At 31.4% G+C, this 27324-nt stretch overlaps 3 protein-coding genes across 4 annotated transcripts; 2 read left to right on the top strand and 1 right to left on the bottom strand.

Moving 5' to 3' along the window:
* The first annotated feature begins 761 nt into the window (after positions 1-761).
* LOC118047912 (casein kinase II subunit alpha-2) lies at positions 762-5502 on the top strand. Its single transcript, XM_035057349.2, has 10 exons — positions 762-1072; positions 2037-2166; positions 2300-2494; positions 2844-3001; positions 3655-3745; positions 3860-3925; positions 4075-4157; positions 4351-4414; positions 4506-4574; positions 5150-5502. The coding sequence occupies exons 1-10, from the start codon at positions 804-806 to the stop codon at positions 5207-5209; spliced, it is 1185 nt and encodes a 394-aa protein (XP_034913240.1). The 5' UTR covers positions 762-803; the 3' UTR covers positions 5210-5502.
* Positions 5503-12088: 6586 nt separating this feature from the next.
* LOC118047911 (uncharacterized) lies at positions 12089-16484 on the top strand. 2 transcript variants are annotated; one of them, XM_035057347.2, is made up of 9 exons: positions 12092-12393; positions 12472-12616; positions 12707-13143; positions 14028-14116; positions 14798-14980; positions 15055-15140; positions 15244-15328; positions 15533-15796; positions 16002-16484. In XM_035057347.2, the coding sequence occupies exons 1-8, from the start codon at positions 12198-12200 to the stop codon at positions 15662-15664; spliced, it is 1353 nt and encodes a 450-aa protein (XP_034913238.1). In that variant the 5' UTR covers positions 12092-12197; the 3' UTR covers positions 15665-15796; positions 16002-16484. The 2 variants fall into 2 exon arrangements, with proteins under 2 accessions (XP_034913239.1, XP_034913238.1); XM_035057348.2 differs by lacking the exon at positions 15244-15328 and having other exon boundaries at positions 12089-12393.
* Positions 16485-17369: 885 nt separating this feature from the next.
* LOC118047910 (probable prolyl 4-hydroxylase 9) lies at positions 17370-26947 on the bottom strand. Its single transcript, XM_035057346.2, has 8 exons — positions 26481-26947; positions 26276-26413; positions 26030-26187; positions 25844-25946; positions 18406-18501; positions 18255-18320; positions 17899-18015; positions 17370-17645 (listed from the first exon to the last, which is right to left on the bottom strand). The coding sequence occupies exons 1-8, from the start codon at positions 26610-26612 to the stop codon at positions 17562-17564; spliced, it is 894 nt and encodes a 297-aa protein (XP_034913237.1). The 5' UTR covers positions 26613-26947; the 3' UTR covers positions 17370-17561.
* Positions 26948-27324: the final 377 nt, after the last annotated feature.

Genomic DNA, 27324 nt, shown 5'->3' with positions numbered 1-27324 from the left:
ACTGTGGTTGAAATGGAGGTTGAATAAAAAATAATTTAATGTGTTTGGTGATATTTATTAATATTGATGATTTTTAATTTAAATAATATAAATTTAACTACTACCATTATATCATGAAATAAATAATACTTTTATATATAAAAAATTTATTGTTCCATTAAACTATTTATAATTTCATCACGTACGAAATTCATCCGACATGGACTATATTTTTCATGGTTTTTTGAGCGTTCAACAAAACCAAGTAAAATATCATTGGGAACAAAATTGGGATTACGATCAAATTCTGCAAATGTTATGTTATCATGCGATCTCCTTTTAGTTTATATAGTGTCATTGAATAATATTAAACATTAGTTTTTTTTTAATAAAACACATTTAAAAAAATAGATTTCTTACTATTCACGTGAATTAATTTACTCTACACTATTTACTTAACAAAAGTAAACAGTGTCAACAAAGCAGGTACATCTTGTTTCTCCCCTAACTGTGTTTTTGGTGCTTTTTTTTGGTGGATCCCATGTTTTAAAAATACTAATTACCTCTTTAACCAAACAAGCATTTTTTATGGTTTTTTTAAAACGTAACCGTTATGGTGTAAACAAACACGCTCTTAAAGAATCTAATTGAAAAACAAAATTATTTTGAAAACTTAATTGAAAACTATAAAATTAGGGGATTAAATTGAAAGTTATTTTTTTTGTTGTTGAAAGTTGGACTATGATTTTTTTTTGTTGTTGTAATTTTTATATTTTAATGAGATGGTGGTGCGTAGAGAGTAAAGAGGATAACACCACCAGCACATGAAAAAAGATGGGCGAAACCCAGCAGTAGCACCTCTGTTTCCTCGCTTTCTGCTCCTGTGCGCGCTTATTGCTTTGCGTGCGACTGTTGCGCACGACTCTATCCAGCGCACCACCATCCTCTCCAACAACGAGGAAACCGATACCGTTGATATCGTCGAGATCTCGAATCGACGGGGATCGATGTCGAAAGCGCGAGTTTATACCGATGTTAATGTTCTGCGTCCTAAGGAGTATTGGGATTACGAGTCTCTCACCGTTCAATGGGGGTAATTAAGTTTTAATCAAACCCTAATCTGTTACTGAATCTCTCTTTTTAGGTTTTTCATTTTCATTTTTTTTTACTAATCTGTGATTGGGGAATCTCTGGCTTGAGAAAGTAAGTGTTTGGGACGTGGAAGAGTTTATCGAAGGTGTACTGAGCTAGATTTTGTGTGTGTGGATCTACTAGTGGTGAGGGAGAGAGGAATCTAAGATGTTTATGATGTATTAGGAATGTTGCTAACAGACTAGAATGGTATCCGAAGTTGCTTGGTTCGGCTTATGGATGGGACCCATTTCTTTGGCCTGGGTATTTCTTTCAAATGCTATAGTATCCAAAGTACTGAAAGTAATTATTTCGTTTGTGTTATTGTTTCGTGGTCGTAAAGTTGTTGTCTAGAGCTGGATATACTGTGTGAATGAGGGGGATTCATGCTTATATTTTTTAAAGGTAAAACCTCATTCAGCTTATGGAAGTTGAATTTTTTTTTTTTTATGGAGTTGGTTTTTTTTATAGAATCAGTAAGAAATGGATACTTTTGTTTGGTTTGAAGGATCTCTAAGTGCATAATCACATAGGACTGGCTTATATTAAATGAAAGTTGTTGATACCAAGTTTCATTTATTGATGCAAAACTTAAATCTTTAAATGAATGGGAACAGTAAAGCACGGAAAACCACAGCAATTTTAAAAGCTAAAATACTTGAGAGAGTTGGATTGTGATGAATCCTTTCGTACCATTTAATTTCAGGTATGAGTCTTCTATTTTAAATTGTGGGCTTCATATCAGTTTACTCTTGATGTTTAAGTGTCTTAAAAGTAAAATACCAGATTATTATATTGAGCATTGTGTTATATATAGCTGGAAGTTCCGTTCATCCTTCCTTTTCTTATTCCAACTTTCTAGTGATAGTCATGGTGTGTTTTCTTTCCCGTTCTTTTATGCTTTTAACTTCTCAAGATCTTTCCAGAGATCAAGATGATTACGAGGTTGTTCGGAAGGTTGGAAGGGGAAAGTATAGTGAAGTTTTTGAAGGCATAAATGTCAATAGCAATGAGCGGTGCGTTATCAAGATACTCAAACCTGTTAAGAAAAAGAAGGTGATTATTAATATCCCTATATTTGACATATCAGTGGTTTTATGTTCTGTCTCTTATAATAAAGGTTTTTCTGTAAATCTAGCTACAAATCTCTTTCGGGCATAGTAATGATCATTCTGTGATCCTTTTGCAGATTAAGAGGGAAATAAAAATACTTCAGAACCTTTGTGGTGGCCCAAATGTAGTGAAGCTTCTAGACATTGTTAGAGATCAGCACTCAAAAACTCCTAGCCTCATATTTGAATTTGTGAACAGTACAGACTTCAAAGTTTTGTACCCCACTTTGACTGATTATGACATACGCTACTATATATACGAGCTTCTCAAGGTAATTTAAGCATGGGAACTCTCTCTTTTCTTCCCTCTTTAAACTTATCTTGATGGGTCAGAAACTTAGGAATTTGTTATGCATAAAATTATGTTAGAAATCACTGGAGAGTATACAATGTGTTCTTTTTTATTCAAGTGATTACATTGATATGGTCTCATCTATTGACCTTTCCTAAGGCATATTAGTGTCTCTGCTTGTAGTTCATCATCTTAAATTTGAGTCTGTACTAGTTTATGTGGACCTGCTCACCGATGAAAAAAGAAAGAAGCGTTTTCATTATGAAGCAAATGTAGTATGGTGATTACAATAGGGTTTCTGAACAAATAAAGATATCTTCACAATGCAGGCTCTAGATTACTGTCACTCGCAGGGAATAATGCATAGAGATGTCAAGCCTCACAATGTTATGATAGACCATGAGTTGCGAAAACTCCGCTTGATAGACTGGGGTCTTGCTGAATTTTACCATCCTGGCAAGGAGTATAATGTTCGAGTGGCCTCGAGGTAATGGCTGAATGCATGACATGATGGATCATTGTAATGAAATTCTGCCTCTTTATCCTTTTTGTTTTAGTTATTTACTTTTAGCCCTAGAATTTAGGATAAATTTTAGCAGACCCTTCCTGGCCTTTATTGATGTGCTAAAGGACTAAAAGCATTCTAATTAGGCAACTTAACATTTCGTGTCCATTTTTCAAGCGTAAACTATAAATAAAGGCTTATTCCACTCAACTGGCCTCTATGTAATGTTCTTTCTAAGCTGTATCTTGAATCAGTTGAATAACTGAAAACTGAGTGGTTCATAATGATGCATTTTTGGTAACTAATCTAAGTTTCTTTCCATATCAATCTGGGAGAAATTATGATAATGCATGATTCCATGATCCATGACCCATGACGCAGATCTTGTGAGTCAACCATCAAAATGTTCTTTTTTTCTATGATTGGGTCTGGTTTCAAGTCCTTGGATTTCCTAGGAGGTGCTTTCTTGGAATTCTGAAATTTTTTATCCTCAACTTTGAGAATTGAACAGTTTTCTGAAAGTTCCAAGCACATCTAGTATCAGTTTAACCATTACCTTTTATAATATTCTTATGGTGATATATTTATGGCTTCAACTTATAATGAAAGATTAAAGTATTTTCCTTGTTTCTCAGATATTTTAAGGGGCCTGAACTTCTTGTTGATTTACAAGACTATGATTATTCTTTAGATATGTGGAGCCTTGGTTGCATGTTTGCTGGAATGGTGAGAATCACTCATGCAAAGCCTTTACATGACATTTCTTTATGAGATCTACCACATGATTGGCTGATCCTTTGTCATCATGTGATTTGCTGATTGTCCCTATTCTTGATGCAGATATTTAGGAAGGAACCATTCTTTTATGGCCATGACAACCATGATCAGCTAGTCAAAATTGCGAAGGTAATGCTGATTCAGTTGTTTGATAAAAACATTCTGTAATGCTTTATGCATGCTATACAAGCCATATTTTATGAAGATCATGACGTTGATGTTTTTTAAACTAAACTGTGGCCACATGCCAACTGTGTCTGATTTTGACCTAATTTCAGGTACTTGGAACTGATGAGCTAAATGCATATCTGAATAAATATCATTTAGAGCTTGATCCTCAACTTGATGCGCTTGTTGGGAGGTTTGTTAATCATGATTTTCTTCTCCATTTTACAAATTAGTTTGCCAATAGTCAGAAAAATGTTTGATTAGGCTATAATGTGGCCTTTGCTCCCTACATCAAGACCATTTGTATTTAGTTAGTCCACAATAAACCAAGAGAGCAACACTACTATATCCAACATGAATTAATGTGTCATGTTATACTGCTGCAGGCACAGTAGGAAGCCCTGGTCCAAGTTTATTAATTCAGATAATCAGCACCTTGTGTCTCCTGAGGTTCGTCATCTTACACAATTTGTTAAGTTTACTCCACCTATCATCAATAGCCTTAAACAATCATTGATTCTATTGAGGTGCTGATGTGCAGGCCCTTGATTTTCTTGATAAGCTTCTTCGGTATGATCATCAAGACAGGCTAACTGCTAGAGAAGCAATGGTAATTCCATTTTTGGCTTGTCAGCTAGATTATATTTGTCTGTGTGGTTTAATCGATGGGCACAGACTTATCCCATCCAGTCTTTCCTCAAGCATGTTGAATCACGTGCAATGGGAAGGGAGGGTGTGCACAAAATGCATGTGTTAGAAATGCCATCCCTGTCCAGCATCCAAATGCAAAATAGTAGTACATGGATATTGTAATCTGTACAGAAATTTTCCTTTCTCCGTATTGGATGCACATTGATATTTCAATAACTGGCTTAAGAGAAGCTCAAACTTGCTATTGGTTTGCAAGTTGCACTCCATGTGGGGTTGCTTTGTGTGCGTATCCAATCTTTTTGCTCCTTGAACCTCGTTTGTTAGTCTTACTGCTTGTTTAAAATGTGAGTAATGTCCCAACTGGTTGCTATTCTGTGGTTTGACATTTAAGTTTTTGCAATGCGAGCATGTGAGCATTTGGACAGGCTAGCACAAACTTGCCTGTAGCTATTCTTGGTTAATGTTTTGGTTGATAACAAAAGCTTGCCATTCTGGATAATGTTATCTAATTGTTCCTTGGTGTTTTTGATGAAGGCCCACCCATATTTTTCTCAAGTGAGGGCTGCAGAAAGTAGCAGGATGAGGACACAGTAGGAGGTTGCTATGGTATTCTCAGGGAGTCTGTCAGTGGACCGGAGGTACGCCCATAAATGCCATTCAAGTGAGGGCTGCAGAAAGTAGCAGGATGCTGCCAAAGTGGCTGGCGCTTGCTTAGAGTGTGTCTGTGGGCTGGAGGCCACTGCATATGGGATAATGTATTGTGCTTATGACCATCTTCTCTATACCTTTTGTTGTTGCAGGCAATTAAGAATTGTGTTTGGTCTTTAGTCACTGTGGTCATACTTTTGTCTGGGAGAATATAGTCGAGTCATTCACTTTTGACCTTAGCCCTTCCCCCCCCTAGTATTTACCTGCTCTGTGATTTTCGCATGCCATACGTTGACATGAATCCCTTGCCATGGCCAATGGTTTATGCAGAGGAATGAAATGATGGCGGACCAGTGGTTCGATTAGCTCATCATCAATTTATAAATAATAAATATTTCGTAGAAGTCACGAGGACTAATATCCAGGGAACGTACAAACTCTTGTGATCATCTCCCCACCCTCACGGTCTAAAAACTCAAAACGGTAATTAGTAATGAAATATCAGTATAACAAACCAGCACCATGAATGTTTTGAAAGATGTGTATCTGTTGATGTGTTCATTAAATAATGAATTGAATATTAAAATTCTTAAAAGAAAAATGTTCAATGGCGTATGCATCAAGAGAATGACATATAAGCTTTCTTTTATCAAGTCTAGAACGTGTTCTTTCAAGACATTATAATCATGAACTTTGGATTGTGAATATACGTTTCTCAACTTTAATTGATGACACGACATACTTAGATTGACATCAATCTTATTTGTGCACGCGTCTCTCTTGTAAACCCCTGTCTTGTAAACCTCTAATCTAAAAATCAATAATCAATGAAACCATATTAAATAGGATAATCCTCAATTAAAAAAATGGTGAATTAAGAGGAAAAATTGTTATAATTTGGAATAAAAATCCCCAGTAAAATTGTTTAAATCTAAGATGAAATAAAGTGGTAAATTGGTTTGCGAAATGTCAGCCAACAACAAATTATGTCATAACTTCAATTGGATAAAATAATTGTTTAAATGGAAATTTTTGTGAAGAGGGGTGAAAGTCCATAGAAAAATATAATAAAACTCCAAATAAATGAATTTATAGAGATTTACATGCGCATAATGTTGACTCTTGGTATAAACCTCATAATCAATTGCATAAATTTTAAATAAAAACAGGTGAAATAGATGGGAATCATTATGATTAAAAATGAAAAGTCTTGGTAAATTGGTGTGAAAATCCTAAATAAACTAAAGAATAAATTTGTGCATGAAAATATCAACAGGTGGGTAAACCCACGGTTAATGATGAGATTTTAAATTGAGAAAAAATAATAAAATTTAGAGAAATTCTGTAATGCATGATGGAGATGAAAAATTTTAGTAGGACACTAAGATAAAATAATAAAAAATTTCGTTCAGAAGAAATTTTGTTACCGTTAGAGAGAGAAACAACGATTTTGTTAAGGAACAAGAAGGATTGCAAGAAAATCTTGCTAGGAATCAAGAAATGGAGTGCAATTTTGATTGGTAAAGTATTCTTCCCTACATATTTCGTCGTGTATAAAGTTTTGGGGCATGTGCTAAAGAAATCCCTAATTTCTCGCAATTAGGGTTTTTTTTTAATAAAAACTAAGGGAATAGGTGTTTAGTTGTGAAAATCTTCATTTGACATGAAATACATGTTAGATAGAGTAGAATTGAGAAAAAAAAAAAAAAACTGATAAAAATCTATGGGTGGCCGTTAATGTTAGAGCCAACCATGAGGGGAAGGGGAAAATTTGTAAAAAATCTGATGAATAATTGTATGTGGAATGGATGTGTACGAGTGAAAAATTAAATGTGAAATAAGTTTTGGTTTTGATTATGTAAAGTTGTATTATAATCATGTGTAAGAAATAGAAATTTCATATTAAAAAAGAGGAGAGAGATTTTTTAATTGTTGTGTAATTGTTAAAAAAAGGTATATATTGTGTTTGAGTTCGAAGGAAAGATGCGTAAAATGTGAATTATGAAGGTCTTGAGAAAATTATGAATTTTTTTATGATTGATCAAGTAATTAATTTTGAAAGTTGTTTAATTTGCGTGGTCCTTGATGTTTATGTTTTGAGTGAAAATTGTGTGGATTTGGGTGAATATTGTAATTTAAAAATTAAAAACTTGAAATCGTTCTACCGATGAATTGTAAAGGTGAGGTGTCGTGTAAGCTATAATATTAAAGAAATGGTTTAAGCGTTAAATTAATGTAAAGGTTTAAGAAATGGAAATTGGTGCAGAATTGTAGATTTTATACACGACTTCCATATTATATGTGTTTGAGAAAAATTTATATATGTGAAATCTTTTGAAGAAGACTTCTTGATTAAATAGAAGTTGACATGTTATGATATATATGCTTGGAAAATATATCTTATTTGTATGAGAAATTTGTTAAATGAATTTGCCTATTGAGTTTATTATTATTATTATTATTATTGGAATAAATATGCTTAAAAATGGACTGAGAAAGTTTCGACAAATTATGAATATTATTTAAAGTGTTCAGATGATTAGGAGTGGGATTTGAGAAATTTTAGAAGTGAATATGGTTGATTAATGTTGCTCCATATTGTTGTATTTTGACAAAGGTAGTATATGGGACCAGGAAAAATTGTATGTCAGTATGCGTAATAGAAATTTAAATATGTAATTTGAAGAGAGTTAACATCTAAATTAAATTGTTTGGGTAGAGTGAATATCTAAGCCACTAGGGGTTAAATTGGACCAACAACACTTAAAAAAAAGAGAGAGAAAGATCTAGTTACTATTGTTGTGTTTCTTTTTAATATAAAAGTTCAGAATTATGTTCATATGATATTTTGGAAGTGTGAATTTAATAACATGATGGAAATATAAGAGGTTGGTTAAATTGTTAAAACTTCGTGTTTGAACGATATTATAAAAATAATGTATTTGATATAGTGATTACTTTGTGTTTAGACATGATTGAGATCTAGGTGAAATAAAATATTTAAATATTGGATTATGGTTAAAAAAGGAAAGTATGGAAACTTTTTGACTATGCATGAGAATTAATGTTTTAAACAACGTTGAAATGTTTGGAATTATTTTGCCTTGAATTTTTGCTAACATGGTTGAAAATAAATAATTGTGTGCATAAAGGATTTGATAAAAATAGGATTGACGATGTATTGTGGTGGGTTGGGTGTTAAATTGAAATTTAAAAATTTAAATTCCTAGTAAGTATTTAACTTGATGGCAAAAGTATTAATTTATGAATTGAAATATAAATTAATGTAGAAAATATGGTAGAAATAAATTGAAATGTTTATGGAAATTTTTAAGGTTGAGTTTTTAATTAGTAGTATGAATATTAATTGTTATTATTCGAGAGTTATACGAGAAAGGTTGGAAGAGATTGCCCTTAGGGCAGCTCCAACAAAGCAGTCAAATGAAGAGCCAAATGTCATTTGCCTTTTATTTCTTTACTATTTGCATTCCAACGGAAGAGGTAAACCAATAGCCAAAATAGTCTTTTGTTTTCTTAACAACCATTTCTACATTTAACTGTAGAAATAACCAAAATGGCCAACGACTATTTTTATAATCGTTGGCCAACAGCTCTTTTTTTTTTTAAATATAAATTTTTTTTTCTATAAATACATGAAGAAAAAACTTGTAGTTTTAAATTTTTGTATTGTGCCTCACCCTTCTCTCAAATTTAAAAAAACAAGAATCAATTATTCTCCGGTTAATTATTAACATCGGTTGTGTTAATTAGCTGAAATTAAAAGGTACACTTGTTTAAAAGCTTTTTCTATTTTTTTTTTATATCTCTTGATTTTTTAGACCTTTTGTTGTTAATTTAATATTTGTGATGAGTTTTATTTCTTTATTATTTTATGTTTATAATATGGGTTAAGGAAGACAATTTTTATTTATGTTGTTATCTTTGATAAAATTGAGAGGAATTAATAATGGTAGTTGATATTGATAAAAAGATAGAGTTACATATTTAAAATTTATTTTTGATTGTTTCTTTTAATCTGAGGTCAATTATATTTTGTCTTCTTGAAAATGCAATTAAACCAGTATATCGATCGATTCTCTTTTAGTTCCAAAAAATGATCAAATTGTTATGTTAGAACAAGTAGAAGGTAATGCTTATTATTAATTCGCATGTATGAAAATTACAAAATTGCTAGACATTGAATGTGAGCTTCTTTTACACTCTCTTATAAGGTTTTAACTTGAGTTTTTTTTTTTTTTTTTTTTTTTAATGTAGATGGATTCAAATTTTCCAAGCTCTTTTACCAACTTTCTTATGAGTGAGTCAGAAGATATTCTCTCTCAACCAAGTGATTCTAATCAATTAATTGATGACTTAACATGCTCGAATTTAAATGTCCATTCAGCAAAAAAATCACAAAGAAGTAAAAATTTCTCACCAGAGGAGGATTGTTTACTTGTCTTTGCATGGCTAAATACAAGCAAGGATCCAATTACAGGAGTTGATCAACAAACAAAACAGTTCTAGGTTCGCGTACATGCTTACTTTGTAGAGAATGGAGGAAACTTGAATAATCGTTCACAAATAAGCATCTCAAGTAGATGGCAAGAAATAAATAGAGAAGTCGGTAAATTTTTTGGATTTGTTACTCAAATTGAAAATCGTCAGCAAAGTGGAATGACCGAAGAATCAAGGGTAATGTTAATATTCATTTCTATGTTAAATTGTTTAACATATATTTTAACATTATTTAATTAATTTATTTTTTTACCAGATTAATGATGCTCGACAAATGTATGCTTCTTGCGTTGGCAAACGATTTCAACTAGAACATTGTTGGGTTATCTTAAGAAAAGAACCCAAATGACAATTTAAGCGTGCAAGTCAACATCAAAGGTCAAACAAGAAACAAAAAGGTCATGCCAATGCAAGTCCGGCTTCATCAACTCCATCTACCCCTGATTCTTTTAGTTTAGGAGAAGATAGTGAACCATTGATTTATCAAGATAGACCAATCGGTCAGAAGGCTGCAAAGGAACGATTTAAATGTAGACAAGGAAAAGATAAAGTTGGGGATGCAACTGTAACGAATCTCTTACAACAATTCAGGGATACTCTAGTTGAAATTGAGGATCAGAAGAAACAAGACAGGAAAATTATGTTAGAGCAACAAGCCATGATGATTCAACAAAGTCAAGAGAAACAAGAATTGGACAGGATTGAGAAAGAAGAACAAATTATGAAAATGGATATTTCTAATTTGGATCCAATTTCTGCAGCGTATTTTCAAAATAGAAAGTTAGAAATTATGCAAAAGAGGGGTTTTGATTTTTAATTAACTTCAATTGATTTATTGTTATGTAATGTATTTTTAATTAAATATGTAGAAAATTCTTGGTTATTTTAAATACATTGTTATGAAATTGATATCAATTCATAATACTTTTTTAAAGTTCCTCTAACACTTAACAATAACAAGTAGGATTAATTAACTTGAAAGATAACAAACATAATGAAAAAAAAAAAACATAAAAAAACTTGAAAATTATGAAAACATAAAAAACTTTTTTAAAATTAAAATTTTAACAATAACATATAAAACTTAAAATTAAAAATATTCATATAAATAAATTTTAAATTTAATTTTAAATTATATTTTTTAACTTTCATATTACTTCATTAATTTTATATTACTTTTATAAATTACTCATATTAATTATATAATTAATAACATCATAATTATATTATATATAAAATATCTAAATTAGTTATATAATTATATTAAAATTAATTTAACATGAAATATATTAAAATATAAATGACTTTTCTAAATAGCTTTTTACTATTGGAATGCACATAATCCAAAAAGCTATATTTACACTATTTAAAAAGCCATTTTCTTCATTTAGCTCTTTAATATGACATTTTTCATTAGAGATGCTCTTACATTGCTTTTTAATTTTTTAAAATGCATTTTAGTTGTTAGATTTTCAATGAATATTTAATTGTGTTATTTAAAACCATGAAATTACATGTGTTTTGTGATTGACTGCAAAGACAATAATATTATATGTGAAGTGAAATTAACCGCTATGACAATAACTGTTAGTTATAATTAACCACAATAACAATAATTAATATTGCATTTGTTAATGATCATAGCAACGATAATATGTATAATTTGTAAATTGACTGTGAAGGTGAGAATATAGATGTGTGTGTATAATAATCAATTGCAACGAAAGACCACCGTATCTAAATTATTATCAATGACATTTTTATATTTTATTGTCAATTATTTACCTTTACTTTTTTTTTTTTATATAGATATTTATTATTGTATAATTAAATAAAAAATAATTTATGCAATAAAATATTTATTGATCCAATGATGTGTATAACTTTCTTTGCAAGTTTAATCGGTTGAATCAACTTTATTTTATTTTTTTAATCAAATGATTTTTTTAGTCAATTTTTTTTTAAAATAAAGTTAATTTGGGATTAAACTTTTTATTTTATTATTTTTTTTCAACCACATAATTTTCACAAATCAGCCCAAATTAATACAAATAATTCATATATTTTTCCTTCTTAATATTAAATTAAAATATCATTCAAATTCATAATTAAATCCTATTATTGTTTTTAGAAAAACACATTATCAATAACTAAATGTATTTTTTTACCTCAAGTTGTTTTTACTACGACCACTTGGCTGGTCAAAAGCTCAAATAGGAAGAAAATTACATCTCTCACAGCCACGTGGCGAACGGGAACTGAAAATCTTTGCCAAAGTTTGTTATAGTCTTATAGAAGCCACCAGGGTAAGGAATCTCTCAAAAGCAAGCAAAGCTTGAAACTGGCACTCTCTATCTGGATCTGGCTCTGGATAAAATAAGAAAAGAAGAAGGAATTAAGATCGAGAGGAAGAAAAATGGGAGTAGAAGTAGAGAATTCAAAATGGGAACCAAATCCATCACTCTACGGATTCATAATAATGTGTTGCTTCTTTTCAATCGCTCTCTTTCCTCGTTTTTTCAACAAATCTGTCTCTCCCTCTGCCCTCTCTGATCAGTCCCTCTCTCCCTCTTCCCACCGATACTTCCTCTTCCTTTACTCTCTCGCTTCAGGTATCAGAGTTCATTTCTTTCATTTTCTCCTTTCTTTTTTACATTCAATTAGATTTTGATTTTTTTTTTATTCTGCAGCGATGGAAGGAGTTTGGTCGGTTTTCGGAGATTTTGTGTTTGTTTATAGTGGCATGAGTAAGGAGCAGATACTCTTCTCCCTTTGTCTTGGATTTGGATCTTCTCTTCTTTTCGCTTCTCTTCTACCTTTCCTCTTTGATTCAATGTAAGTCGTATTTATTTATTTTCTCACATGGAATTTATTTATTTTTGTAATTAATATTATTAGTGTGTGTGTGTGTATGGTTATTTTTAGAGGCGGGCACCACAAGGCATGCTTGATGTTCTGCATACTACACTTCTTTGTCGGTACATGGAAGAGGATGGTGCCACAATCACACCCTTGTGTTTGGTTACCCACTCTCTCTTCGTCGCTTGCCACTTCCATTTTTTCTTTTGCTTTCGAGGCGTGGCTCGTTCTTGAAAATGAAAACCAAGGGCATAGGCAACAAGCTCTCACTCACACTTTTTGGTTAATGACTTTCTTTGAGTCTGCATCATTGATTGGAAGCCAGGTGCTTGCAAATTGGTTGCTTGCTAGTAATGTGGATACAGGAATTGCATCTTCTTCCACTGCAACTATCTTCATTGCAATCATTGGCATTTTCTGTGTTACCAAAGGATGGAAGCAATCCCCACATTCTGCACCAGTAAAGAATCGCCGCCAGATGTCTTACACGCATATCTTTAGTGGTGAGTGTTGTATTTTTCTTTTCTGAGTAAAAACTTATGTTGTATTGACTGATTTGTGTGTGAACATCTTCTATGTGAAAATTTGAAGATTATTACAAGGTTGCATTTCAGTGTATGATTTGGACTTCGATCTCAAGTTAGAATATTGAAATGTCCACAGTTATTCTTTGAAATCATCCACAACTTAAATGGGATGTAGATTGTTTTACCTCAGCGTGAATAAGCTGTAAGAGTTATACTGTCTATTTCTGGTACTTGATCTGCCTTTTATAGTCACCAGTATCCATTTGCTGTTCTTTCCAATGATGATATACCTAAGGTCCAAAAGTTCTGTCTTTATTCCATTGTAAGCATTTTTTGTTTGATGGTGCTCTATATGTACAGCTAAATTGAAGTACCTTTTTTCCTTGCTGCCTTAGATTGGTGATAGAATATAGAAACTTGTAGAGGCTGAGCTTTTCTTGGGAACTCATGACTTTAAGTGCCGATATTTGACAACAATGGCAACAAGGAAGCATTCTTTGTAGATTTGTGCAATTATTGGTGTTAGCTTCAGCCTCTTTTTTTTTTTTTTTTTTCAAACTAATTTCCATCCATTTTTTTGACATTTAATTCTATATATATATATTCAAATGTCCAATGTCCTTTTAGTTGACATCATCTTTCTAAAAGTGTAAATAGGCCTGTTAAACATGGACAATTGGACATTTTGAATGTCAAATGTCCAACTAAATTCTTAAGATGCATGGATATTTTTGAGGATTGAGGCAAAGAGTGGAAAGCTTTTGATGTTCTTTCGGTCAAAATCTCACTAGATGTCACCATAACATATTCTGAGTATCTTCCAATATCTTTGAATCATCAATGAACATTTTGTACTCCAGATAAACGGATATTGTTACTGGGTTTTGCACATGCTTGCCTTCAGTTCTCGATTGCAATCTTCTGGATCCTGTGGGCCCCAACATTGGTGGTATGATCATTATCAATTCCCTTAACTATCCAATACTGTTATCTCAATTCCTCATAATTCTGGAAGTAATTGTATCAATGCTGATCATTCATCTTGATTTTGTTTAAAATTTGATGTTCTTATATTGACAAAAAAAATTATTAATTAAAGTGTCAGACATCAATACTGACCTGTTTTATCATATGATAATAGTTCAAATATGCTCCGCTCCTGGTAAATCATGCATCACTTGTTAATAGCCTGTTTAAGATCAATCATTTACATAAGATGTGGAAGGAGACAAAGCCCTCCTGATAAGTGACTGTGGCTTGATATGAAAGCATGAGGCAGGAAAAAGACAAATGCTGAGCAACATGTTAATCTATGTATCATACAACAGGTTTCTTTTGTGGTACAATTAATCTGTGTCACTAAAGAAGATTTTAATCATTTACTGATTTATGTTAGGAGACGGTTAGTATCTATACCCTCCAGTGCCGTCTCTCATTTTGTAATTATATTACCAAAAATAAGCGTGTTGGTAAATTGAAGATGGCTCCTTTTCAGAAAATATCGAACTCTTCCAGTGTTTTCTTTTACAACCATGGAAGAGCTTAAACTGGTTATGCATGACCATTGCCTAGTAAGAAATAAATTCCTGATCAGAAAATATTACAAATTTTATATTACATGTGAGTTTAGGCTGATGGACGAGAAGTGCATCTAGGATTGATATATCCATGCCTAATGGGTGCAAGAATGCTCGGAAGCACTGTGTTTCCGTGGTTATTGAGTGGTCCATCATCACTTCGGATTGAGGATTGCCTAGTATATGCATTCACTGTACTGGGGCTTGCCTTGTCTATTGTAGCTTATGATTATCAGGTATGCATGTCTTTGTCTCTTAATCTGGTTCTAAGTTAGCTGGCCCTAAATTCTTGCTGTAACTGGAAATGCAGGAAATTGGAGTTTTAGTGTCATTGTTTTGCCTATTCCATGCGGGTGTGGGCCTGATTATACCTTCACTTGCAAGATTGAGGACCATGTAAGCTAAAGATGTGTCTTTATTATTTTATTTAACCATTACTGATAGTGTCTCTTATCAAGCATATTAAATTTGGTTTGTGTTTTTCTTAATTTGTTCATAGTCATGTACCAAATGAATTGCGTGGAGGGATGATAAGCCTTTCTCTAGCACCCGCAAATGCAGCTATTCTGTTTTTTCTGATACTAGTGCGTTTCTCTAACCCAAAATCACTTGAGCACTTAGGTTGATCATCCATTCATTTCCATATGCGAGGGTCACTGTGGGGCCAACCTTTGGAAGCCCCATGATGACTTCTTGAAGAAATGTTCACTGCATCACATCTCTTTGTACTGTCTGCCCTGGTCTTCACCGTTTACAATATTGGACTTGCCACCTATGACACATTTCAGAGAGGCTATTACCAGAAAATAGAGAATTCAACAATTGTGGCACTCGCTGCTCTTGGGCTTTTCATGGCATCTGGTTCCATGCATTTGTTGAAGCGTTGGGGAAAAGCTTTTCAAAACGGGCACAAGTCATAATTTCCAGAAGCTCTGCTGGATACCAAGCACTAATTTGGTTATGGTGTCCATCATCTGTTTTTGATTGATTAACTGAAAGTTGAAAGAGTGATCTTTTCTTCTCTCAAGACACAATTGAAGTCAGCAAAAAAGGTATACAATTTCTCCTTTTTTCTGTTTTTTAATTTTTTCTTCTTCAAAATTAAATAGAAACTGAACAAAATAAAATAAAAAAATGCAACTGAAAAAATTTGATGGCCTTGAAAATGTCTTCTGGAGGGCTAGGAGGAAAGGGGAATTGGTTAGATATTTTTGGTTTATTGAATTTTATTGCTAAATTGAGAAATGTGTTTCACAGGCAACACTGGTATCTCAGCAGCTGTGTCAGCAAGGAGGCTTGTCTATGTGAAGTTACAATTTACAGAGAGCAACAAGGTAATGAGCTGAGAGCGGTCAAGAAGTAACCTGCCAGACAATTGTGATTAATTTAGGTTTGAACTAGAACCTGAGGAGCCATCTTTTGATGGCATTAATTTTTTTTTTTCCTGTGAGAATTCTTGACAGCAAAACTGGAAAAAATACATGAGAAAAAAAGGAAGATGCTCAAAAAAGAGGTTTGCGTGAGTTGCTAAGCTTCATTATTCAAGCAAGGCACCATACACAATTGATGCAACAGCTGCTTGATTGCATTTCCAGAGTTTCATAATAGTGTACTGTGTAAACCAAAACAGTTTTTTGTGATCTTCCATAAATCTTTGGCACGGTCATCATGCAAGAGTTGCCCCGCTCTGATATTTGTTCATAGCTGGAAACAGTCGTGAATTTAGGAATATTTTTTTTTGTTATCATTTTACCTTTTACTATTTGTTAACTTCATTCTTGATAGGAGTTCACTGTGATGAATTTACTTTAGTTGCTATATTGATGGGTGTCTACACAGGACACTCAAGAAGCCAGTGCTATCAGAACACAACCTGACTGGTCAGTTTAATAGGCGAACCAGACACCAAGCTGGTTCAGTTCTGATGAAAAATCGTTTACGTAGTCCACCACCCAGTGTGAATTCAATGAATTCAACAGGACCAATAACCTGTCTTGACACAATTTAATCCAGGGTTTTTTTTTATTTTTTTTTTTTAATCTGGTCAATCTGGCTGTGTAGAAGTAGAAGGATTTGGTGGGAAATAAAGGTTTTCAAATTTGTGATGATGACCGCACCTTCCTCTCCCTCTTCTATCAAATGAAAATGAAAGAATTGAGAAAATTCTTCGATTATCAGACAGGACGTAGAGAAATGGCGATCCGTGCTTGAGAATTCATTTTGAAGTTGAGAGGTTGTAGATTTTGTTGTTGGAAGAGAACATGATGTTTGTTGACTCATTCCTTGATTCAAGAGATGGCACTGATAGTGGCTGTTGCTCCTCTGTTTATACTGAATTTGATCCCTAAAGGTATTTATCAAATGGAGGAGGTGGTGATGGCCTCACCAATGGCAGGGGTGCCAACGCTGCATTTGTTAGCATAAGCGTGTCCCACCACCACTAGGTCATTAGCCATCAGTCAGACCAGGCGACCTGAGACGTGGGACCTCCTCTGATTTAAAGTCCGGTCGGCTCGATTATGATAGCATGGCATGAAACTAGGAGCTCTATCGGCGGAAGAGCATTTCGTGAAGTTGACTAACAAACACAGCTACCATTTTTTGTCAGCTCGAACCATGTCCTACTTGAAAGAAGCCCTTCTCCAATAACAGGAGAGAATAACCATCCACTGTATTCGAACAATTTTCTTAATCCTCAAAAATTGCGATGTAACATGAGAGATTACTCCTGTCCTAAAAGCATTTTACAATCCCAAAACATAGCATCAGCAAAGATCCTTTCCTAGAAGAAACTTGGGTAAAACAGCGATGAACAATTTAAACTTGTACTTGATCTCTAATCCACTTAGTAGCCACCCATTTCTCCCCTTTGATTACATGACAGCTTGCATGAAGAGATGCCTGCCAAAAAAAAAAAAAAAACAATATAATTCATCACCGCCGTATGAACCACTATGGAAAACTACAATTCTAAGCAATTATCCTGAAGTGATTTCTAATCTAAGCATGTTCCTTTCGGGTATGTCTGGCTAGAAAAGTTAACGTGCACAGAATTTAGAAAACTCCGATGCTCTGCTCAGAATACTGTGGAGGGAGATTTTAAGCCTAAATGAAAAGTTGGTAGAGATGAGAATCAGTGAGAGGGAACAGTTACTGGGTCAATTGTGTTGTTAGGGAATATTGAGTAGAACAGAATTGCATCCCCTTGATGTGGTTTTACCCTTAAACCGTTGCATTTCTGGGCATCATATCCTTCAAAGTTTTCATCATTCTGCACACAAAAAAGAGAGTCAGGATGACTGCTTATATTTCTATGAAAAAGAAGTATATGTCATGGCTAAATATGTCCTCATATCTTTAATTGAATCAATTGTGTCCCTGCAAAATAAATGAGTTGCCAGCTCAATTAAGAATATACTGTACATTGACTTGAAGCCATGAAGATAAACCGAATCACTTGTCCAGAAAGGAAAACATAAAAAGGGAAGGGAGGTGTACAGGTCTTGTTACCTCAATCGGAAATGTGGTCTCCCCGCCCTCTTCAAAATTAGATAGATACAGCAAGAATGTGGCCACCTGAATAAAAAGTCAAGAAAAGGGATGCGTTAGAATAATATAATAAAGTATTTATTCTAATAATAAAGTATGAGATTTACTGTACCCTCTGGCTCGTTTGGGGCCCGTATTCTGCAGGATTGAACGCATCGTAATGAGCATCATACTTTTGGCCAATCTCATAGCGCAGGACATTGAAAGCCTGAAACAGGGTGCGGTGCCATCCTTAGAAAATCTTACAATTTCTATGGAGAGCATCATAATTTGGCCAGCTTCAAAAGTTTTCGCTCTCATGATTGCCTAATATTTTCTTCTGAATTAAAAGAAGAGCAGAATAATTATATTGTTGGAAATTGGTTTGCATACGGTTACTGGACACATTTTGATGCCAAATTACAAAAAAAGTAAACTTTTAGGGTTAATATAATGTTAAAAATTATTCTTCATCGTAAGTACTTTAACCTGTCTAAAATCAATTATGTATAAATGATAAATTAATTTTAAAAATCCTTTATGGAAAATTGTCAAACTCAAAAATCTTGTATTTCACATTAAAATATTACAAGGCTTTTAAATAATTTATATAATGATGCACTAAGAAGTTAAAATTGGAATTATATGACACCAAAGCTTTTGGAGGAAAAAGATCTTATAATATATAGGCTTCATACTTAAACCACACATGTGCACTAGGCTCATGCTTGGGTTTTTGTTAATTGTTAGTTAATATTGATGGTGTATATATTCTTATAGCTAATTGGTTATTTACACGTGATATTATCTTTGTTCATGTAAATATATTTAATTTATTAATAAAGGTTTATTTATCTTTAAAATCCATTAAATATTTTATTAATAAATTTAATATTTGATTAATGAATTTAAAGTAAAGACAAAGTCATTGGGACAAAAATGCTTTGCAAAGAAAGTTATAAAGTTGTTATAATTATGGAAATTTTTTTTGCATTAAAACACTGTTTTTTAAATGTTCGTGGTCAATGCTTTATTAAAATTGAAGATTAATTAGAGCTGTTGATACTAGTATATATTATATTTTTTTGTTTATGAAAGAAAGTGATTATTCTCATAAACTGATGTATGAGGGATATCTAGAATTAATATGTAGGTTCTTGTCAAATGATATGTACACTGAATTGAACCACATGAAAATTCTACATGGAGAGATCATTTTTGTCTATGGAAAGACTTACATGAAAATTGTATAAGAGATCCTTATACTTGAGACCATTAAGTTATCTTATATAGGGAGTGTTTTATTTTTATCATGCTACACGTTGTTCTAATCAAGGGTTATAAATTGAAAAATATTTGATATAACATAAACTATATGAAAGTATTTAAGAAATCAAGCGAGGATTTATCACCCTATATAAATAGAGAAAATGTCTCATATTTTCTTAAATAATATTGATTGTAAATCCTTGCATAAGGTTAAATGAGATTTGAAAATATTTTCAAATCTTATTCAAATAATCAATAACTATGGTGTTAAGAACAAACATGATTTGATAGAGTTTACACACTCCATGCTATGATATTTAAATAAAAACTTTGTTGATAAATGGATAATAATTACACTAAGAAACTAGTCATTGAAAAATTGAGTCAAACCACTTATGATTTTTCTAATATTTTAAAGACCATGACATGTTTCTAAACATTGTACTTGGTCTTCAAATATAAATCAATCAATTATTGAATTGATAATAAATTAATTTATTTAATCCTATTTTAATTAAGATTGTGATTTATATTTAGACAAACTTGTTAGAGAACCCAATGGGTCACACACATAAAAACCATTGGTCAGAAATTAAAATAGAATGATTAATCAAGTGTGATTTGATTGTAAATAAATTTTAGAAATTGAGGATTAAAGTGTAATTTATACAAGGAATTACAATTCTAGATCTAGAAAAATCAAGTAGGGACTTATTTGAATAAATTTTCTAAAATTATCCTTAAATAATATATGTGATATTATTCAGGAGACAAATTGATATTTTACTGTTCATAGGACTTTTTAGTTTTTTTTTTTAAATAGAAAGCTATGCCTTTTATTTTATGGGAGTAGAGTATAATACAAAAATATCTAAAACATAAAAGAAAATAGCTAGCACTCAAAAGTGTAGCAATCTCACTCTCCTAAAAGGGTTCAAAAGATTTCTCAATTGTGGTTTGTATGGATTTCTGTTAAAGGCAAAACACTTGGATGACTTATGATTTGCAACAATTGAGTTCTTGAAATAATTATTCAATGTTGAAAGGAACATTTGATTTTCAAGTAATTTTTGTATAAACTCTGAATAACCTTAAATCTATCTAACATGATTCTTGAAACTCTTGAAAAATTCTTAAATTTACAGTTTCTGCTACGTGTATATCTTTCAAGAAACCCAACAATATTTCGGTCTAATTTCTTTTTTTTGGCTAGTCCATTAACAATACCTATCTAGATTTATTGAATGTCTATTTAATACATGAACATTTTTTTTTAAACATCATGTATTTAATTGATATAAAACCATCATAATTATTATAAAATATTAGTATTTATTTTAAAACACAATTATGCAAAAACAATCTCTATTTCTTCCCCCTTTTTTCCTATCTATTATCTATATCTTCTAGCCTTTAGGTTCTTATGTCATGGAAAGAAAATTGAGTTTGTATTCAAAGTTCTTCACTTAATCGGTAGAGCAACCTTTCAAGATAGTATTGTTAGAATTCTAGAAGATTGCTTACATAGAGATTGTTTAAGCCAAGTGTTAAGCAATTTAGTTTTAAGGACAAAGGGTATAATCCTTGATAACAACTCTTTCTATTCCTTCTATTTGTTAATAAATTCATCCATAAGTACACTATATACATTATTCTAATTTTTAGTACTTACTTTATTCCTATAAATAATTATATGAAGTTAATTTGTTTTATACTTATTATAATTCCACAATAGTTTAATTGATATATTTATTTTCAATCTATTATGCTCAAATTATTTAAACACCAGACAATTAATTTTTCCTATACTACCTTAAAGCTAAATTCCTTATATTAATTGCATAGTTTCTTCAAAATGTTGCTATGATAAGCATTGTTTTGGCACAAAAGATGATGGTCTACCATCATCTTTTATGATGCATGATGAGAAATCTAAAAATTTTAATGGTTTAAATTTTAGTAGTTTGTTTGAAATCCTGAAAATTAAATTCAATTTAGAGAGTTAAATTAATTTTTATATTTGAAACCCTTTCGCAGGTATTGATTTAAATTTTAAATTGAATTCAATTCATAAAAAATAACCATATTTAAATTAGAAGGGAGACCCTCTGATTTGCTCAAGGAATTCAATTCTAATTGACATTGAAAATTATATCTCTTCTTTCACCACTCTCTTCCCCATCTTTTTCTTTAACAAAAAAAAAAACCTTTAGCACAAGAATACATGAAGTGGGAAAGTGCTAGCAAGACTGTCTTTCAATAGGTTAGTGGCCATGACCATATATATATATATGTGTGGTCAGGATTTATGGCTTTGTTGAGTTGTTTTATAATTCAGTAAATTAAAGTTGTATTTTTTTTTAATTCCCATCCAATTAAACATGTTTACTAAGATAAACAATTTACTGGTCCTGAAGATGATTTTTGATTTGATTAGCCTTAATAAAAAGTTATAATTTCTATGAGATAAGGCACAATCACTAAAAGAAAAGAAGTCTTGGAATTCAATTTGTATTTTTATAGGGGTAAACATTTATGGTCATGGCATAGTGATATTTTTTTAGTTTAAGGTATCATAACATAGTCTAGTGTTATGGACTTCTTAAGGATGTGCTCATGCAATCTTAGTTACCAAAAAAATTTATAGCATACAATAAAATAGTGATTCAAGTAAATTGGTGGTGAATCAATTCAACAATAGCTCTTGATGAGTTTGGATATGGAACTGCTAAGAAATTGCTTAAGATCAACTCCTATAGTTTTTTTTGTCCATAAATATAAGATTGTTATTTTGGGTGTTTTTACATCGTATTAGAACCATAAAAACAAGAACTTAATTGTAGATATCATTTGAAGTATACTAAGAGCCAACAGTTATGGGATCGGAAATTGCATTACTAACATTGAAAGAACCGAGAAAAAAACAAAGAATTAACTAAAGTTAACAAGTTAAATGTAATGATTTCATCATAGACATTTGTTTGGTCTACTATTGGATTTAACATTGCTTTAATTTTTTGTTAGAACATTGAACAACCTATTAAAAATGATTTAGAGAAATGTTTTGTATCTTAAACTTAACATTTGAGACTATTAATTTAAGCACAAATATTTAACTAAAAGAAATGTTTTTTTTTTTGTAACAAAAAGAAATGATTTTTGAATTAAAGGAAAAATAGTCAAGATTTCTAATTTAACTTATTTCCACATGTATTCCAAATAATATAATTAAATTCAATAATATGGTTTAATATTTTATTCTAAACATACGAGTTGTAATAAGTTATCAATTGAATTCAAATCACATGTAAAATTGAATTCAATTCCACATGTTATTTGGTTTACTATTATAAAATATGTTTTTTTATTTGATCACCTTGAATTTGAAAAAAATTCCTAACTAAAGATGTGTCAAAGTTGTTAGATAATGAACATGATCTTACTATTATAGCAGTTGTGGATGAGTGGATGTACAAAGCTTTTTTTTTTTTTTTTATGCAAAAACTATATAATAAAGAATTTAGACAATACACTATATGATATGTATAATTCTTTGAATTTGGATTAAAAATAAAAGACTGTAGATGTTGGCATTTAAAAAAAAATCATAATCAATAAATTTCTTGAATTCAAGATGATTGATTTAGAAATTGTAATGAGTTTCATATTATCCCACTTGATGTTCATTCTAAAAGAATAGTTTTGAGTAAATCATTTCAAGTGATTCCAATTATTGAGAAATAATCATTATCTTGAAAAGACTTGAAAAACTACTTAAAGTATAAGAAAAAAAAGATAATAGTTAAAGATCTCATTGTTAAGTTGATGATAAAAGATGACGATAAGTTGTATGAGAGGATAGCCAAGTATTTTTTAGAGACCTTTATGTTAATGTTTGTGTCCCATAACTAATTGGTTGGTTACATATAACATTGACTTTGTTTATGCAAAATATATATTTATTTTTAATAAAGATATTTTTTTATATTTAATATTTATTTATATTAATTTGATTAACGATTTTAGAGTAAAGATAAAATATTTAAGACAAAAATTCTTTGCAAATAAAATTATTATAATTATGAGATTCTTATTGCATGAAAACATTGTTTATAAATATTTGTGGTCGATACCACTATTAAGACTGAACATTAACTAGAGTAATTGAGACTGATATATATATATATATATATATATATATATATTATGTTTTTTTTATAAAAGAAAATAGGTGTTCTCATAAACCAAGGTACAAGATATATGATATTTCTATTGTATTAAAGCATTGCTTCTAAATGTTACTACATAGTTAATTGAAAATCTTAAAATCTAGGTTCAAATGAAAAACTAATTCATATAGCACTCTTAGTAGCACTCAAAAGTAATAAACTTCCTATTGTATGAAAACATTGTTCATAAATGTTTGTGGTCGATGTACTATTAAGATTGAATATTAACTAGAGTAATTGAAACTGATATATATTATGTTTTTTTTATTATAAAAAAAAACAATTGTTCTCATAAATTAAGGTACATGATATATGATATTTCTATTGTATTAAAGTAATGTTCTTAAATATCAATACCCAGTTGACTGAAGATCATAAGACCTAGGTTCAAATGAAAAACTAATTCATATTTAATAGCACTCAAAAGTAATAAACTTTTTGCATATTCGTATGATGAATACGGGTGTTGGCTACAACATGATAACTTAATGATTCTCATATATTGGCTTACTAAGTGAAGTATAACAAAATACTTATAATGAAAGATTATTTATATGAATGAGAAGTATGATTTTTTTTTTTTTTTTTAGAATTTTAAAAGGTTGAATTCTCAAAAACACGCATGAAATCATGAATTATTTAGAGTAAATAAGAACGTAACTGTTAGATTTAAAGAATAACTTAGGAAAAGAATTACATGAGTAATATCATCTTAGCTTTTATATATATATATATATATATATATTGAATAGTTCAAAATATTAAGTTCACTAATTAGATGAGTAAATACGATAATAATTCACTAAGAAAGATTCAAATTAAAAACTACTTATCCTGATGTGATTTATCAATTCATTTTCTATATACGAATCTTTGTATTTTTGTATGTTGGTTATAAATTTTTTATTCATGTGAGATATTATTAGAAATTTATTTAAATATGGTTAATAGGTATATTTATGGCCTAGTTAAAAGTGAGGTTCACTCACATTTAGGATTAAGACTTTGTTGAAAAATGTTCTTCAATATAAGTATTTTAACAAGAAATATAAATATGTCTAAAATCAATTATGAGTAGATAATAAATTGATCTAAAACAACTATTGATTGACAAATTTTCAAACACAAAAATCTTGTATTCCACGTTAAAAGATTACAAAACTTTCAAGTAGTTTATATAGTGATAATTTAAGAAGTTTTAATTGGACATGTAAGACACCATAGTTTTTAGAGAGGAGATATCTTAGGCCACACGAGCGCATGCTCAGCTTGTGCTTAGATCTAGGTTAATTATAAAATAACTTTTTAATTGGTCTAGAAAAACATTTTTTGCTAGCACATGAATAATACTTGTTTAGATTCATTGAATTTGTCTTATCAATTTCATATGCTTGATACATTAATATCGTTTTTTGATTTTTTTTATATATATAAAAATTAGAACTAATAAAAAAATGTCAATATTTTTTTTTTAAAAAATTTCAAATTAATTATGAAAAAAACATTTTATTCTCAGGTCTCCTATAAATAGTAGCAAGGGATGTGTTCTTGAAGTAGGGAAAAAACAATGAGAATATCCTCTAATGCATGTTGTCTTCTTATGCTCCTTTCCTTTTCCTTTTTTCCTAGCTTTTGGTGCTTATGTTATAGAAAGAAAATCGAGTATGTTTTCAAAGTTTTATATGCCTTCATCGGTAGTGTAACCTTTTAAGATGGTGTGCTGTTGTTAGAATCCTTCGAGGTTGCTGGCACAGAGGCCGTTTGTGCCTAATGACCATAATTTAGGCTAAAGGATGTTACATTTTCTATTTCCTTATGTTCATTTATATTCTAATTTTTTTACTTATTTTATTTCAGCAAATAATTATATAAAGTTTCTTTGTTTTATACTTATGGTATTTCTGCAATAGTTATATATATATTACTTTGTTTGTAATTTTTGAGCTTTTATTTGAATGCAATATTAAATTAATTTGGTTACATGGTTAGCGTTACTATATATGCTCGTATTGTTTCTACAGTAAACAATTAATTTTTCCTTGACAGATAGACATGACTAATCAAGAAGAATACCTCTCCATGAGTACTTGGAATCATGGTGGCCCGAGCAATTTTTTCCTCGATGACTTGTAGGACTCCAGCTTGGTCTTCGGAAGAAAAAACAAACATGCCAGAGCTGTCCGAAAAGCAAGTCTTAGTTAAAAACATCTATAACGACACCGACATCATCTTTACTATTGATGATGTAACATTATTTACCTTGTTCTGATTCCCTTCGTGGTTTCTGCTGTTTCTCCCTTCCGTAAAGCCAAAGTTGAAGGCTGAAGGCTTGGCTTTGCCATATTAATTATGTGCTGACACTGCTCTGCGGTTATAAAACCTGGATAATATACTGCTCGCGGCCTCCAGCTTAAAACCTGTGCACAGAACACAACGAGATTTAGAAGCAAAGAAAATGAGATCAACGTGATGATCGGCAGGGCATTTGAAATTTATTGATACAACCTGAAACGGGATTAGGGTAATAAAATCATCTCCACTCTCTCCACTTGGTAATAGATCATACTTGCTAATGATCTCTTCCTCCACTGATTGGAGTTGCCTTGCTCTTGCCCTCAGCCACCTCTCATCACTTGATGTACCCTGCGTTGAAATTATTACTAGTACCAGATAGAAAGCAAAGGAAAAAAAAAATATAGAAAAGAAGTACCTGAGAGAGAAGAAGATTTGAGGCAAACAGGCCGGCAATAAAGAAAAATGAGCATGAGAGAATCAGAGCAGGGAAGCCTAAGTTTGGTTTCTTATAAAACCTCCAGTTTTCCTTACAAGCTTTGCCTCTCATGCTTCAACAGTTTTTTGTGTTCAGTGATCACACTTGCTAGCTGTGTATGTGCCTTTTCTTTCCCCTTTTATGATGGGGTGCCTTCTCTTCTCTTCTCTTCTCTTACCTCTCCCTCTCACTCTAGCATAATGTAGCTAGGTTGGTGAATTTGTCTGTGTTTGGCAGCTAATTCTTAGAGCCAGAAAGGCATATGGTACACGAGGTAGTGCTAAAATGACTCAGGCAGGAATTTGTAGAAATGGAAGGTGAGTTATTGCATTGCAGAATTTGTCGTGGATTTGGTAAATTATTCACAGATTTAACCAGGACAGGAATGTCCGTTTTCTCAAAAGGAAAAATATTCTCCTCTCTTTACCAAATACTGTCCCCTAGTAAAAAGCCCACAGGATTTTGTCATTTGCTTTCTTGGTTTCTTTCAAATTTTAATTCTAGGTCAAAATGCACTCGATGGTCAAAATGACAAGAGAGGCCACATGAACTGGATTCTGCCGTCAAGTACCATGATACTAATAATCACTATCATGTTCATGCACATGATGGATGTATGTGACCGATGAGTCGAAAGTTATAATAATCATGGATGCATGGATGAATAACACTTGCATCATAATGGGAATTTGATCGCAAGTTCTTAATAATCGGGTGTGAAAATGTAGCCGTTGGCCAAGAGAAGTGGGATTTTAAAGTTTGAATCTTTTTAGGACTCCCGGCA

Source organism: Populus alba, chromosome 7, assembly GCF_005239225.2.
Source record: "Populus alba chromosome 7, ASM523922v2, whole genome shotgun sequence".
Taxonomy (NCBI): domain Eukaryota; kingdom Viridiplantae; phylum Streptophyta; class Magnoliopsida; order Malpighiales; family Salicaceae; genus Populus; species Populus alba.
Note: the sequence above shows the minus strand (reverse complement) of the source record. Positions and strands in the feature narration are given on the sequence as shown.